The sequence below is a fragment of the Mobula hypostoma genome, chromosome 6 (assembly GCF_963921235.1).
Source record: "Mobula hypostoma chromosome 6, sMobHyp1.1, whole genome shotgun sequence".
Lineage (NCBI taxonomy): Eukaryota > Metazoa > Chordata > Chondrichthyes > Myliobatiformes > Myliobatidae > Mobula > Mobula hypostoma.
The window spans coordinates 191979706-191996269 of record NC_086102.1 but is presented as its reverse complement, the minus strand read 5'-3'; the positions used below and the strand labels follow the sequence as shown (position 1 = coordinate 191996269).

The 16564-nt window shown below is 42.1% G+C and overlaps 1 protein-coding gene across 1 annotated transcript in view; it reads left to right on the top strand.

Annotated features, from left to right (window-relative positions):
- The first annotated feature begins 457 nt into the window (after positions 1-457).
- The window catches only part of tmem163a (transmembrane protein 163a), a 239527-nt gene continuing 223420 nt past the window's right edge, over positions 458-16564 (top strand). Inside the window, exons 1-3 of the mRNA XM_063052498.1 lie at positions 458-565; positions 800-1015; positions 1505-1624. Coding sequence (XP_062908568.1) covers positions 838-1015; positions 1505-1624 — 298 coding nt within the window. The 5' untranslated portion in view covers positions 458-565; positions 800-837. The remainder of the gene's footprint in view (positions 566-799; positions 1016-1504; positions 1625-16564) is intronic.

The following is a 16564-nucleotide window of genomic DNA, read 5'->3' as shown; positions in this document are numbered from 1 at the left end:
AGAGATGGAATTGATCAGGTCCTCGCGAAAGACTGCAGTACAACTAGCATCAAGCCTCCTTGAACAGCAACGTAGATAACCACACAGCAAAACCATTCCGTGTATATTCAGCAGCACACTGTAAAATAATCCTTCCGGGTTTACAAATCTATTCCGAAACTCATCGTAGAGGACGTGAGTTTTGTCTAACGCAGTTCTCCTATCATTTTCACATACTTTTATACGCGGGCTCACAAACGGCTGAAATTTAATCTTAATCACCTCAAATTTTAAGCATTTCCTCCTACCCCGCCCCCATACTAAGTTACAATAATGTCAAACACCTATTGTTTAGCGGAATGGTCACCGAGCACCGCCTGCCATAAATACGATCTTATGTTGTGTTCCTACCAAAAAAAAATTAAGACGAGGAACTAATTAGAAGGACCGCCCCCCGGATTACATAAATTCCAGCGTTGCGGGCGCTGTTGTGCCAGTCAGACTAAGTTTCAAAAGAAAATCTATTTTCAGTTTCCCTGTGCGAAGCGCCGCCAGCAGATACACGGGCCGAAAATGATTGAAGTTGGTATGTGTTTGTTCTTGTAATAGGGTTAGTATTGATGGTTGGTTGCCTGGCTGTGTTAAATCTGAAGTAGAATATTAAAGTGGTTCAGGGGCTGATTTGACCGAACTCGGAATTTTAATTAGAGACTAGTCGTCAACGACATCCCTTCTAGTTTGCAGCTCTGCGCTGATGAATCGCGCACGCGAGCTGTCGTTTATATTTAACCTCTTGTCTCCTTTCTTTCTCTCGGTCCAGACATCTCGTCAGTGTGAGGCATTCTCCCCACTTCAACTATGGACGGCTCACCTGCAGATTTCGCAAGTGCTTGCAACAACCCGACGGCCACTGAAGGCAGGAACGGCCATTGCTCCTCAGTATCCAGTCAGTCGAAGGAACAGTTCAAGATGGAGAAAGGCAGCGAAATGAGAATAACTGAAAGTGCGCAATTAGGCGATTCGGTGGAGAACAGGGGTGAGTGTGCGGTCCCGCTGCCGATGCAGAGTCTGGGGCGGGAGGCCAGAGGCACTGGAGCAGAAATCAGAGACATGACTTGCTGTATACTTACCAGAGAGACGGAAACTTCTGTCTACCTCCACAATACGAGAGATCAATTTGCGTTAAAACAGAACACTTGTTTGTAGTTCTGAGACTAGTCATCAATTTTGACTATTAAATGTAGAGTATTTTAATTCTTATCCTTTTATTCTAAATCCAATTGTCTGACGCTCTGGCAGTTTGAAAATTACAGAAAACAGGTAGAAATTATTAAATACAGCGTCAGTAAAAATTCAGTTTAGGAAATCCTAAAACCACTGTTTTAAGAATACGTATACACAGTGTGTATATACAAACAATAAAATCAGCCTGCCACCCAGTTCTCCCTTCACCGAGATGTATTCTTGCCAGCTCCAGTGAGAAAGCGTGCGAGAAGAATTATTTTTTGCCTCACCTCTCTCCCAGGTTTACTGGAAAGCAGTCAAAAGCTGAAACCGCATGAAGCTCAGAGTTACCGCAGGAAGGCTTTGTGGGTATCCTGGAGTTCCATCGTCGTCACACTGTCCCTGGCCGTAGCCGCGTTCAGTAAGTCCAGATTTACTGAAAGCCCCCAGCCTCTCAACCTGTGTTCCTCTAGCCTAGCGTCATTCTCATGATGAAAACGAGAAATGGTAAACTGCAAAGCGATAAGAATTGTATGATTTGATATGTTTAATTTTGTGTAGCGCTGCTGCAACGAGAGTTTAGGCATTCTTTATTCGTGCAGTGCGTTGGTCCCAAGCACACGCCGTTGGAAGATGGTTAGCCAGGTGATTTGCAAGTAATCGACAATGGTTAAATTCAGATGGCAAAACTCAAAACTTTAATAGTCAAAGCAACTTGTATAAAGCAGCCAGATTTCAGCATAACGAGATGTACATGTTGGTGAAGCAGGCCGCCGATAAAAGCGATCTCTTTATACTACCAATCGTGCCCTTAGAATTAATTAATATTTATATACTGCAGCCATGGGATAATCTGAATAAATTTAGATTTTGTATTTTAATTAACCAGCGCTGTAACTCGGTGTCTGGTTGTCCTTGGTGTTGTGAGATTTTTGTCGCATAGATCTACAGTAGATTACTTAATTCACTCTGTAGGTTATCCCGGTTAAACAGCTAATTGTGTAAAAGTAGTATATATCTTATGCCTTCACCCGACACGACACGAGAAGGAAATAGCGTGAAGTTTTCTGAGACAGAATTGAAAATAAAGATTAAAATGTCATAAAAGGATTCACAAAACAGTTATCAACAGGATGGAAACGACTGAGGATAGGTGTTCTTGATGTGATTGGGTTTCAGTTTGAGCATCCGGTTTTTATTTGTACAGATTCACTAGGGATTTGCTTTGTATCAGTGCAAACCTTGTGTTTATTCTTTCTTATGATGGAATTCTGAAAAAGCTTTCTGGTTGACTGCTTTTGCATGCTTTCAGTTTTCGTATGGTGTCACGGAAATAACACTTAAATATTACAATATTGAATTGTTGGAAATATCTCCTTTGTTGCAATATTAAACACGAGTTCCCAAACAATGATCTGGTAGGCTACATGGCCGCAGTATATTATCCTTGTTGTGTAGAAGAGTGGCAGAATTTGGAGAAGGGTTGATCGGAGTGGGCACGTTGAATTAGTATAGAATTGTTATGAATCAGAATCGGGTTTATTATCCCAGGCATGTGACGTAAAATTTGTTAACTTCGCGGCAGCAGTTCAATACAATATATAATATAGAAGAAAAATAATAAATAAATTACGGTATAGATATATTGAATAGATTAAAAATCGTGCAAACACAGAATAAACAAACACTTTCCGTCCCTCTTCCCTCCGGGAGAAGGCTCAAGAGCTTGAAAACCCGTACGGCCAGATTTGGGAACAGCTTCTTTCCAACTGTGATAAGACTGCTGAACGGATCCTGACCCGGATCTGGGCTGTACCCTCCAAATATCCGGACCTGTGTCTCGGTTTTTTTTTGCACTACTTTACTTTCCATTTTCTATTTTCTATTTATAGAACTTGGAACATAGAATAGTACAACACAGTACAGGCCCTTCGGCCCACAGTGTTGTGCCGACCCTCAAACCCTGCCTCCCATATAAGCCCCCAACTTAAATTCCTCCAGATACCTGTCCAGTAGTCTCTTAAACTTCACTAGTGTATCTGCCTCCACCACTGACTCAGGCAGTGTATTCCACGCACCAACCACTCTCTGAGTAAAAAAACCTTCCTCTAATATCCCCCTTGAACTTCCCACCTCTTACCTTAAAGCCATGTCCTCTTGTATTGAGCAGTGGTGCCCTGCAGAAGAGGCGCTGGCTATCCACTCTATTCCTCTTACTACCTTGTACACCTCTATCATGTCTCCTCTCATCCTCCTTCTCTCCAAAGAGTAAAGCCCCAGCTCCCTTAATCTCTGATCATAATGCATACTCTCTAAACCAGGCAGCATCCTGGTAAATGTCCTCTGTACCCTTTCCAATGCTTCCACATCCTTCCTATAGTGAGGCAACCAGAACTGGACACAGTACTCCAAGTGTGGCCTAACCAGAGTTTTATAGAGCTGCATCATTACCTCACGACTCTTAAACTATCCCTGGACTTATGAAAGCTTACACCCCATAAGCTTTCTTAACAACTCTATCTATCTGTGAGGCAACTTTCAGGGATCTGTGGACATGTACCCCAGATCCCTCTGCTCCTCCACACCACCAAGTATCCTGCCATTTATTTTGTACTCTGCCTTGGAGTTTGTCCTTCCAAAGTGTACCACCTCACACTTCTCCGGGTTGAACTCCATTTGCCACTTCTCAGCCCACTTCTGCATCCTATCAATGTCTCTCTGCAATCTTTGACAATCCTCTACGCTATCTACAACACCACCAACCTTTGTGTTGTCTGCAAACCTGCCAACCCACCCTTCTACCCCAACATCCAGGTTGTTAATAAAAATCACGAAAAGTACAAGTCCCAGAACAGATCCTTGTGGGACACCACTAGTCATAATCCTCCAATCTGAATGTATTCCCTCCACCATGACCCTTTGCTTTATGCAGGCAAGCCAATTCTGAATCAACCTGGCCAAACTTCCCTGGATCCCATGCCTTCTGACTTTCTGAATAAGCCTACTGTGTGGAACCTTGTCAAATGCCTTAGTAAAATCCATATAGATCACATCCACTGCACTACCCTCATCTATATGCCTGGTCACCTCCTCAAAGAGCTCTATCAGGCTTGTTAGACACGATCTGCCCTTCACAAAGCCATGCTGATTGTCCCTGATCAGACCATGATTCTCTAAATGCCCATACATCCTATCTCTAAGAATCTTTTCCAATAGTTTTCCCACCACAGACCTAAGGCTCACTGGTCTATAATTACCCAGACTATCCCTACTACCTTTTTTGAACAAGGGGACAACATTCGCCTCCCTCCAATCCTCTGGTACCATTCCCGTGGACAACGAGGACATAAAGATCCTAGCCAGAGGCTCAGCAATCTCTTCCCTCGCCTTGTGGAGCAGCCTGGGGAATATTCCGTCAGGCCCCGGGGACTTATCCGTCCTAATGTATTTTAACAACTCCAGCACCTCCTCTCCCTTAATATCAACATGCTGCAGAACATCAACCTCACTCATATTGTCCTCACCATCATCAAGTTCCCTTTCATTGGTGAATACCGAAGAGAAGTATTCATTGAGGACCTCGCTCACTTCCACAGCCTCCAGGCACATCTTCCCACCTTTATCTCTAATCGGTCTGACCTTCACTCCTGTCATCCTTTTCACATAATTGAAGAATGCTTTGGGGTTTTCCTTTACCCTACCTGCCAAGGCCTTCTCATGCCCCCTTCTTGCTCTTCTCAGCCCCTTAAGCTCCTTTCTTGCTTCTCTATATTCCTCAATAGACCCATCTGATCCTTGCTTCCTAAACCTCATGTATGCCGCTTTCTTCCACCTGACTGGATTTTCCACCTCACTTGTCACTCCTGGTTCCTTCACCCTACCATTCTTTATCTTCCTCACTGGGACAAATTTATCCCTAACATCCTGCAAGAGGTCTCTAGACATCGACCGCATGTCCATAGTACATTTCCCTGCAAAAACATCATCCCAATTCACACCCACAAGTTCTAGCCTTATAGCCTCATAATTTGCCCTTCCCCAATTAAAAAATTTTCCTGTCCTCTTTGATTCTATCCTTTTCCATGATAATGCTAAAGGCCAGGGAGCGGTGGTCACTGTCCCCCAGATGCTCACCCACTGAGAGATCTGTGACCTGACCTGGTTCATTACCTAGTACTAGATCTCGTATGGCATTCCCCCTAGTCGGCCTGTCCACATACTGTGACAGGAATCCATCCTGGACACACTTAACAAACTCTGTCCCATCTAAACCCTTGGAACTAATCCGGTGCCAATCAATATTAGGTAAGTTAAAGTCACCCATGATAACAACCCTGTTATTTTTGCACCTTTCCAAAATCTGCCTCCCAATCTGCTCCTCTGTATCTCTGCTGCTACCAGGGGGCCTATAGAATACCCCCAATAGAGTAACTGCTCCCTTCCTGTTCCTGAGTTCCACCCATATGGACTCAAAAGAGGGTCCTGCTACATTACCCACCCTTTATGATTTATAATTTAAATTTATAATATTTACTATCGATTTGTACTCCAAGGAGCAGGAAGCGCAGAATCAAATATCGCTGTGATGATTGTACGTTGTAGTATCAATTGTTTGGCGACAATAAAGCATAAAGTAAAGTATAAAGTATAATTTTTTAAAAAAAAATGAGGTAGTGTCTAAAGATTCAATGTCCATTTAGGAATCGGATGGCAGAAGGGAAGAAGCTGTTCCTGAATCACTGTGTGTGTGCCTTCAGGCTTCTGTATCTCCTACCTGATGGTAACAGTGAGAAAAGGACATGCCCTGGGTGCTGGAGGTCCTTAATAATGGATGCTGCTTTTCTGAGACACCGCTCCCAGATGATGTCCTGGGTACTTTGTAGGCTAGTACCCAAGATGGAGCTGACTAGATTTACAATCTTCTGCAGCTTCTTTCGGTCCTGTGCAGTAGCCCCTCCATACCAGACAGTGATGCAGCCTGTCAGAATGCTCTCCACAGTACAACTATAGAAGTTTTTGAGTGTATTTGTTGACATACCAAATCTCTTCAAACTCCTAATGAAGTATAGGCGGTGTTTTGCCGCCTTTATAACTGCATAGATATGTTGGGACCAGGTTAGATCCTCAGCGATTTTGACACGCAGGAATCTGAAATTGCTCACTCTCTCTACTTCTGAACCCTCTGAGGATTGGTATGTGTTCCTTTGTCTTATTGATGCTTGATTGCTGTTGCAGACTCAGTGACTCCAATAACTTATCTACTCTATACTGTATGTTTTTGATGCCATGGTTGAAACTTTAATTGTAAGAGTATTAACTGTGAAAGACACTTAAAGGTATAATTGTGCTTGAAGTTTCATCCATCTTTTCCCATTGTATCTTCTTTATCTTTCCTCAGTTATTTTCAGCTTGTCACAGGTACTTTTTATTTGTTCTGCCAATGTTATCCTCCAGTCTATTTAGCAGTTTATATTTTTCAGTTTTGATCACTGGTCTAACTTTTTAGAGGTAGAATTTCAATCTTTTCCATGTGTGTTTGCTGTATTTAAAGAATTTAAATGTTGCATTGGATCCAGTGACAATCCCCGGGGGAAATAACTGGAGATTGTTGAAGAATTCCTGGTGGAAGATGATCCCTTGGAAATAATATACCTGTATAGTAGAATGGTTTATGCATAAAACATATTCGGATTTGAGAACTCAGAACATTTTGAAAGGATTTTATCAGTTTAGTAACAATGTCCTATTTAGTAAAACATAACCAAATTGATGTATCCGAGAAGTAGTTCTTTATCCAAAGGTTTCAATCAAGATTTTGTGAAATATTGTGCAAAATTTTAACTCACCTGCAATGTATTACAGTGACAGTTTGTGTTATGTCTGTGACTTTATGTACAATATTTTATATAAAGCACAGATTTACTTCAGAAGTCCGAACAAAATCGGGTATAAGTATATTTTACATAAGAAATTTTAAGTCAGATGACTAAAGATTGTCAAACAGCTTAAAGAAGTGAGGCAGTGAGCTTTAGAAAGATAATTGCAGAATTTGGAACTTGAGAAGGTGGACTTGGCTGTGAGAGCAGTCGGGCAAGAAACATCTAGAATGTGTGGCTATTAGGGATGCAAGAGTTCTCATTGATACCTCTGGACTGGAAAGTGAAAATGTTTTGGAAAATAGTGTTCACTAAATATTAAAAACATTTTGAACAAGTCAGAACATTACTGTTACTCTGCTGATGAATGTTGGGAACTTTTTTTGCATACATTTGCCAAAGATATTTGATAAACTACCTGAGAAATAATTACTTTGTCTTTACTTGTAAAACAACACTAACAAAGGTACTGAATGTAGCATGTGAAACATTTTCTTAATGTCTAAAAATGACTAATATTCAACCTTTCACTTTTTGTCAAATTTAATGGTCTTACCAGCTAGTTACTTTTAGGTAGCAAGCAAAGCATTTGTTTCTGAAAGGTGTTGAAGTTTAAAAACCTGGCTGTCTAAATATGATTTTATTCAATGCAAACTTTTTTATTAATATTTGGGTAACAATGAATAAAGATGCAAAGAAAAAAGCTTATTGAAATACACCACTGGCTTGGTGATATCTGCCTATGTGATGGTCAACAACAAGGTGCTTCCATTTCACCATGCAGTAAAAGACACAAACGCTGAATATTTATCTGTGACAGAAGACTTGGTTTTAATGACACAACACTATAAAGAGAATCAAAGATACAGAAGGGTCTGTGAAGGAAGTTCAACAGGATTGGTGAAGAGGCTGATGGTTCTATCACTGAAAAGCAGAGCTGGAGTAATGGTGATTAAATAAGAAGAGGGTTGGAGTTAGAAAAAGAAATAAGGCAGTTGAGAGAGTAAATGCAGGTTAACTCAAGGATGGGAATGTTGGAATTTGTGGAAAGTCTAATGAGGGAATTAGCAAAGTCAGGTCAGAAATGACAAAATCATCAGTGAGATGATCTGCATCAAAGCACTCTGACTGCTTCATCAGGTACAGCTGGACACCTCATTTATGCAAATATCTAATAGACCAATCATGTAGCATTAACTCAATGCATAAAATCATGAGGCATGGTCAAGAGGTCCAGTTGTTGTTCAGACCAAACACTAGAATGGGGAAGAAATGTGATCCAAATAGCTTTGACCCTGCAATGATTGTTGGTGATAGATAGGATGTTTTGAGTATCTGAGAAACTGCTGATTTCCTGGGATTTTCACAAACAATAGTCTCTACCGTTTATAGAGAATGGTGTAAAAACCAGACAGGGACAATTCTGTGCATGTAAATACCTTGGTAGTGACAGAGGTCAGAGGAGAGTGCCCAGACAGTTACAAGCTAGCAGGAAGGTGATGATAACTCAAATAACCATACATAACAACAGTGATGTGAAGAAGAGCATATCTAAATGCAGGTCACATTGTACCTTGAAGTGGATAGTGTATACCAGCAGAAGACCACAAACATACACTCAGTGGCCACTTTATTGGGTATAGGAGGTATCTAATAAAGTGGCCACTGAGTATTCTTCTCAATGCAGCAAAGCATAGAAAATGTACCAGAAGTTCAGCTCAGCAGGACCCATCCTATGCATGTGGTTGGTGATGTCTGCAATAAGGTTTATGGTCTCTAATGAGGCTGTACCATGGTTGTACTATTACAGCAATGAAAGTTATCAACATGATTGAATGGCAGAGCCGACTTGATGGGCCAAATGGCCTAATTCTGTTTCTATGTCTTATGATCAGCCCAATACAATGCACTATCAGTGAGATTGTGGTCTCAAAGGACAATGGGTGATGATTGTCATCATCACAAGTCTGGTTATAAGGTATGGAGATCCTGAGAGAGCCAGTCATCAAGATACCCCTCTCTGTCTCATCAGTGTAGTCCAAAGGCAAGTTTATGAAGCAATAATGTTTGGTACCAGTTTGGCTGCAGGAGCTGCTGGAAGAACGTTCAATGACATCCAGCCGCTTTAGGGGCTCCACTCTGGGTTTGCTGTCTGGGTTTACTCCCATAGCTTTCATCTCTCCCGAGACTGCCCATAAGGCAGTGGGACTATTTACCCATATCTGGGATTAAGATTAGCTGAGATTAAGATTAGATTTCTGTCACATGTACATTGAAACATCAAAACATAGAGTGAATCGTGTTGTTTGCGTCAATGACCACCACAGTCAGAGGATGTGCTAGGGTCAGCACGCAAGTGTCACCATGCCTCTGGCACGCATAGCATGACCTTAACCTTCTAACCATATCCCACACAGTTTTGGAATGTGGGAAGAGACCAGAGCACCTCGAGAAAGCACCTTCTTTCCTGAAGGTGTCTCAGACTGAAACATTGACTGTTTACTCGTATCCATAAATGCTGCCTGACCTGCTGAGTTCCTCCAACATTTTGTGTTGGACTCGAGGAAACTTATGCAGACATAGGAAGAATGTACAAATTCCTTACAGACCGGTGCCATTGAAGCCTGATCAGTGATGGCTGGTGCTGTAAAGCATTGTGCTAAACTCTACACTACAAAGTCCATGTTATAGCAGATAACATTAAACCCATTTCTGTGGCATTCTTCTCGTGTCAACTTTAGGACTAGAAGAAAGATCACTTATTATATATTGCTTTCTGTAGCGGAGTGTTTTTTTAAAAAAAAGAGCAACAGGGTTAGCATTCCAGATCAAAGACCTTCCTCCAAACCCAATGAAAGGTTATCAATCTGAAACGTTAACTTCATTTCTCTTTGCACAGATGTTGCCTGACCTACAGAGATTTTTCAGCACTTTCATTTCCTATGTCACAATATCATCATCTGCAAGTTTTTACTTTCTGAATAATTGTTGTGAGCAAATTGCCCTGAATGTACTCTATTAATTGTCCATCTATGATCTACCATCCACCTACAATTGTCCATCTACAATCCATATCTACATATGCAGGGTTTTACTTTTTGAATCATTGCTGTGAGCAGATTGACCTGGATCTAGTCCATCAATTGTCCATCTTCAATTATAAGCCATCAACAATTATCCATCTACAATCTACAAACCATCAACAATTGTCCATCTTCAATCTACAGTCCATGTACAATTGTCTACGTACAGTCCATCTACAATTGTTTTAGAATTGTCCACCTACCATTTAACTCTTCAGGTTTTTACTTTTTGAATCATTCTGAGTAAATTCATAGAACATAGAATAGTACAGCACAGTACAGGCCCTTCGGCCCACAATGTTGTGCCGACCCTCAAACCCTGCCTTCCATATAAGCCCCCACCTTAAATTCCTCCATATACCTGTCCGGTAGTCTCTTAAACTTCACTAGTGTATCTGCCTCCACCACTGACTCAGGCAGTGCATTCCACGCACCAACCACTCTCTGAGTAAAATAACCTTCCTCTAATATCCCCCTTGAACTTCCCACCCCTTACCTTAAAGCCATGTCCTCTTGTATTGAGCAGTGGTGCCCTAGGGAAGAGGCACTGGCTATCCACTCTATCTATTCCTCTTATTATCTTGTACACCTCTATCATGTCTCCTCTCATCCTCCTTCTCTCCAAAGAGTAAAGCCCTAGCTCTGTTAATCTCTGATCATAATGCATACTTTCTAAACCAAGCAGCATCCTGGTAAATCTCCTCTGTACCCTTTCCAATGCTTCAACATCCTTCCTATAGTGAGGTGACCAGAACTGGACACAGTACTCCAAGTGTGGCCTAACCAGAGTTTTATAGAGCTGCATCATTACATCGCGACTCTTAAACTCTATCCCTCGACTTATGAAAGCTAACTCCGTAAGCTTTCTTAACTATCCTATCTACCTGTGAGGCAACTTTCAGGAATCTGTGGACATGTACCCTGAGATCCCTCTGCTCCTCCACACTACCAAGTATCCTGCCATTTACTTTGTACTCTGCCTTGGACTTTGTCCTTGCCAAAGTGTACCACCTCACACTTCTCCAGGTTGAACTCCATCTGCCACTTCTCAGCCCGCTTCTGCATCCTATCAATGTCTCTCTGCAATCTTTGACAATTCTCTACACTATCTACAACACCACCAACCTTTGTGTCGTCTGCAAACTTGCCAACCCACCCTTCTACCCCCACATCCAGGTCGTTAATAAAAATCACGAAAAGTAGAGGTCCCAGAACCGATCCTTGTGGGACACCACCAGTCACAATCCTCCAATCTGAATGTACTCCCTCCACCACACTCTGCCTTCTGCAGGCAAGCCAATTCTGAATCCACCTGGCCAAAGTTCCCTGGATCCCATGCCTTCTAACTTTCTGAATAAGCCTACTGTGTGGAACCTTGTCAAATGCCTTACTAAAATCCATATAGATCACATCCACTGCACTACCCTCATCTATATGCTTGGTCACCTCCTCAAAGAACTCTATCAGGCTTGTTAGACACGATCTGCCCTTCACAAAGCCATGCTGACTGTCCCTGATCAGACCACCTGGATCTATTCCATCAATTGTCTATTTTTGATATCAATTTTATCTAAAAATATACAGTATTTGTAAAATTTGCAATGTAGTATGGTAGATTCATGCCATTATCAGCATAAGATGAACCAATCCATATTTTATCAGCACAACATTAATTTGCCTTTTACATCTTGTAACTAAAATGTCCAATGTTTCTTACCTCAGTGCACAATTGTGGAAAGGCCTGAAAATGTGGCTGTTCTGTTGTAGTGGTGTATCATATTTCAGATTATTGTTCAGTACAAAGTCTCAAATCTTGCCGGTTTGCTACATTTGGAATTCATAACTCCTTTCACTGGATGACCAGGACATTATTTTGCAACATATTTGGGCATGCTTCAGCAAGCTGATAATCTTACAGTTCATTGTTCATGGTTTAAGTGTACCTCAAGGTCACTAGTTCGAGCCTCCGCTGTGGCAGCGTGTTTGTGCCCTCGAGCAAGGCACTTAATCACACATTGCTCTAGTCTGTGCAAGGAGTGGCGCCCCACACAGACTTCCAATCTGTGCCTTGTAAAGCATAAAAATGCCCGACGCAGGCCTGTCATGGTCTGAGTCGACATTCCCTCCCTGGGAACAGCCCTTGGAGAATTATACCATATTACATAAAATCTTGGGATAAACCCTGAGGCAGTTTACCACAACTATTTTTTCCCCAAATGTACCTACCAGATGAAAATAGCCACATATGGTGGCACTGAGCTGGTCCTCCTGACCAACAGGCAAACAGCGTCTTTGTATTTGTATGAAAATTCTGTTGATGAGACAATGTTAGAAAATTACCAGATGGTAGTCTATTGGGGGGACCATCAGTAGGATTTACCACCTCCAATCTGTGAGGACATTTGTTTCATTAACTTGAAATCTCATTGAGATTTCTAAGAGGGACAGACCACATAGCACCAACACTCCCTCTGTTTTTCATAGCTGCGTTGACCAAGCATTGTTTTGAACAGGAAATTTTTACATGGCCTGAAAACTGCATGGCTCTTTAAATGATTTTTTTTCTTTTTTGGAAGATTTCTTCCCAAAAAATTCAGAATATAGAATTTTTCATATCAAACAAACACACACCACAACTCATAATACAAGTAAACAATGTTAGAGAGTTAAAATATTTGACAGGAACAGTAGCAAAAGTAAAATGTTTTGACAAGATGGCATCGGTGTTCAGTGGGGTAGTGGTTTATCAACAATGGGCTACTGACTTACATTCAGTATTGCTACAATTTATAATGGTGTTAATTGAAACATTGACAATGTAAATACAATGAAGCTCTAAAATATTTCAAAGTAAAGGTTGTGGTATGTTTATTTAGAAAATTTATGGATTATATTCATTAACACAATTACAGGCTATTACAGAATTATATTAACATAGATTTCAAATATATTAGCATAATTCCAGATGCATGGCGGCAAAGGCTTTGTGTGTGGGAGCGTTTCAGTTACTGCGTGGCTGTGCACCCACCCAGTTCAGAGGGAACAGCTCATGGCATAGTCGAACTGGCATGACAGAAAGGAAGGAGGTAGTAGTCATAGTAATACTTTATTGATCCCGGGGGAAATTGGTTTTCATTACAGTTGCACCATAAGTAATTAAATAGTAGTAAAACCATAAATAATTGAATAGTAATATGTAAATTATGCCAGTAAATTATGAAATAAGTCCAGGACCAGCCTATTGGTTCAGGGTGCCTGACCCTCCAAGGGAGGAGTTGTAAAGTTTGATGGCCACAGGCAGGAATGACTTCCTATGACGCTCTGTGCTGCATCTCGGTGGAATGAGTCTCTGGCTGAATGTACTCCTGTGCCCACCCAGTACATTATGTAGTGGATGGGAGACATTGTCCAAGATGGCGTGCAACTTAGACAGCATCCTCTGGTAGAAGAGGGGAGCAGGAGTGATGAGGGACTCAATAGTCAGAGGAACAGACAGGAAATGCATCAGTCTTCACTGAGGAAGACATCAACAGTATACCGGACACTCAATGGTGGCGGGGAAGAGAAGTGTGTGCAGTCACAATTACGACAGAGAAAGTACTCAGGAAGCTGAATAGTCTAAAGGTAGATAAATCTCTCAGACCAGGTGGAATGCACCCTCGTGTTCTGAAGGAAGTAGCTGTGGAGATTGCGGAGGCATTAGCGATGATCTTTCAAAAGTCGATAGATTCTGGCATGGTTCCGGAAGACTGGAAGATTGCAAATGTCATTCCGCTATTTAAGAAGGGGGCAAGGAAGCAAAAAGGAAATTATAGACTTGTTAGCTTGACATCGGTGGTTGGGAAGTTGTTGGAGTCGATTGTCAAGGATGAGGTTACAGAGTACCTGGAGGCATATGACAAGATAGGCAGAACTCAGCATGGATTCCTTAAAGGAAAATCGTGCCTGACAAACCTATTACAATTTTTTGAGGAAATTTCAAGTAGGCTAGACAAGGGAGATGCAGTGGATGTTGAATATTTGGATTTTCAGAAGGCCTTTGACAAGGTGCCACACATGAGGCCACTTAATAAGATAAGAGCCCATGGAATTACGGGAAAGTTACATACGTGGATAGAGCGTTGGCTGACTAGCAGGAAACAGAGAGTGGGAATAAAGGGATCCTATTCTGGTTGGCTGCCGGTTACCAGTGGTGTTCCACAGGGATCAGTGTTGGGGCCGCTTCTTTTTACATTGTACATCAACGATTTGGATTATGGAATAGATGGCTTTGTGGCTAAGTTTGCTGATGATACAAAGATAGGTGGAGGGGCCGGTAGTGCTGAGGAAACGGAGAGTCTGCAGAGAGACTTGGATAGATTGGAAGAATGGGCAGAGAAGTGGCAAATGAAGTACAATGTTGGAAAGTGTATGGTTATGCACTTTGGCAGAAAAAATAAACAGGCAGACTATTATTTAAATGGGGAAAGAATTCAAAGTTCTGAGATGCAATGGGACTAGGGAGTCCTCATACCGGATACCCTTAAAGTTAACCTCCAGGTTGAGTCAGTAGCGAAGAAGGCGAATGCAATGTTGGCATTCATTCCTAGAGGAATAGAGTATAGGAGTAAGGATGTGATGTTGAGGCTCTATAAGGCGCTGGTGAGACCTCACTTGGATTACTGTGGGCAGTTTTGGTCTCCTTATTTAAGAAAAGATGTGCTGACGTTGGAGAGGGTACAGAGAAGATTCACTAGAATGATTCCAGGAATGAGAGGGTTAACATATGAGGAACGTTTGTCCGCTCTTGGATTGTATTCCTTGGAGTTTAGAAGAATGAGGGGAGACCTCATAGAAACATTTCGAATGTTAAAAGGCATGGACAGAGTGGATGTGGCAAAGTTGTTTCCCATGATGGGGGAGTCTAGTATGAGAGGGCATGACTTAAGAATTGAAGGGCGCTCATTCAGAACGGAAATGCGAAGAAATTTTTTAGTCAGAGGCTGGTGAATCTATGGAATTTGTTGCCACGGGCAGCAGTGGAGGCCAAGTCATTGGGCATATTTAAGGCAGAGATTGATAGGTATCTGAGTAGCCAGGGCATCAAAGGTTATGGTGAGAATGCGGGGGAGTGGGACTAAATAGGAGAAAATGGATCAGCTCATGATAAAATGGCGGAGCAGACCCGATGGGCCGAATGGCCTACTTCTACTCCTTTGTCTTATGGTCTTATGGAAATTCTGCGGACATGAAAGGGATACCCATTTGGATATAGTATGTTGCCTCCTGGGTATCAGGGTCAGGGATGTCTCAAATCGTGCCCACAGCATTTTGGAAGGGGAGGGAGAGCACTCTGATGTCTTGGTACATATTGGTACCAATGACAAAGGAAAGAAAAACAAAGAGATCTTGAAGAGAGAATTTCGAGAGCTAGGCAGAGAGCTGAGGAGCAGAAATTCCAGGATAGTAATTTCTGCTACCTGTGCCACATGCCAGTGAGGGTAGAAACAAGGTGATTTGGTAGATAAACACATGGCTGAGAAGCTGATGCGGAGGACAGGGTTGCAGGTTCTTGGATCATTGGCATCTCTCCTGGGGAGATATGACCTGCACAAAAGTGACAGGTTGCACCTGAATCCAAGGGGACCAATATTCTCATTGGCAGGTTTGTTAGAGCTGTTGGGGAGGGTTTAAACTAATTTGGCAGGGGGGGGTGGGAACCAGAGAGAAGGGACTCAGGGAAGGACGGATGGTAAAAAAGTAAAGATAGCGTGCAGTGAGATTGTCAGGAAGGGCAGGCAGGTGATGGGACTTAGTTACAGCCAATAGGCTGAGTGTCAAATCATTGGGGACACAGAGTCAGAAAGGACAGCAAATACGGCACTCAAGGTGCTGTATCTAAACGCACGTAGTATAAGAAATAAGATGGATAATCTTATTGCACTATTACAGATTGCCAGGTACGATGTTGTGGCCATCACTGAATCGTGGCTGAGGGATGGTTGTAGTTGGGAGCTGCATGTCCAAGGTTACATGTGATATTGGAGGGATAGGAAGGAAGGCAGAGGGGGTGGTGTGGCATTACTGGTAAAGAATGACATCAAATCAGTAGAAAGATGTGACATGGGATTGGAAGATGTTGAATCCTTGTGGATTATGTTAAGAAACTGCAAGGGTAAAAGAACCCTGAAGGCAGTTATATACAGGCCTCCCAATAGTCGCTGGGAGGCGGACCACAGGTTACAAAAGGAAAGAGAGAAGGCGAGTCAAAAGGGCAATGTTATGATAGTCCTGGCAAACTTTAACATGTAGGTCATAGAAACATGAAACCTACAGCATAATACAGGCCCGTCGGCCCACAATGCTGTGCTGAACATGTACTTATTTAAAAATTACCTGAGGTTACCCATAGCCCTCTATTTC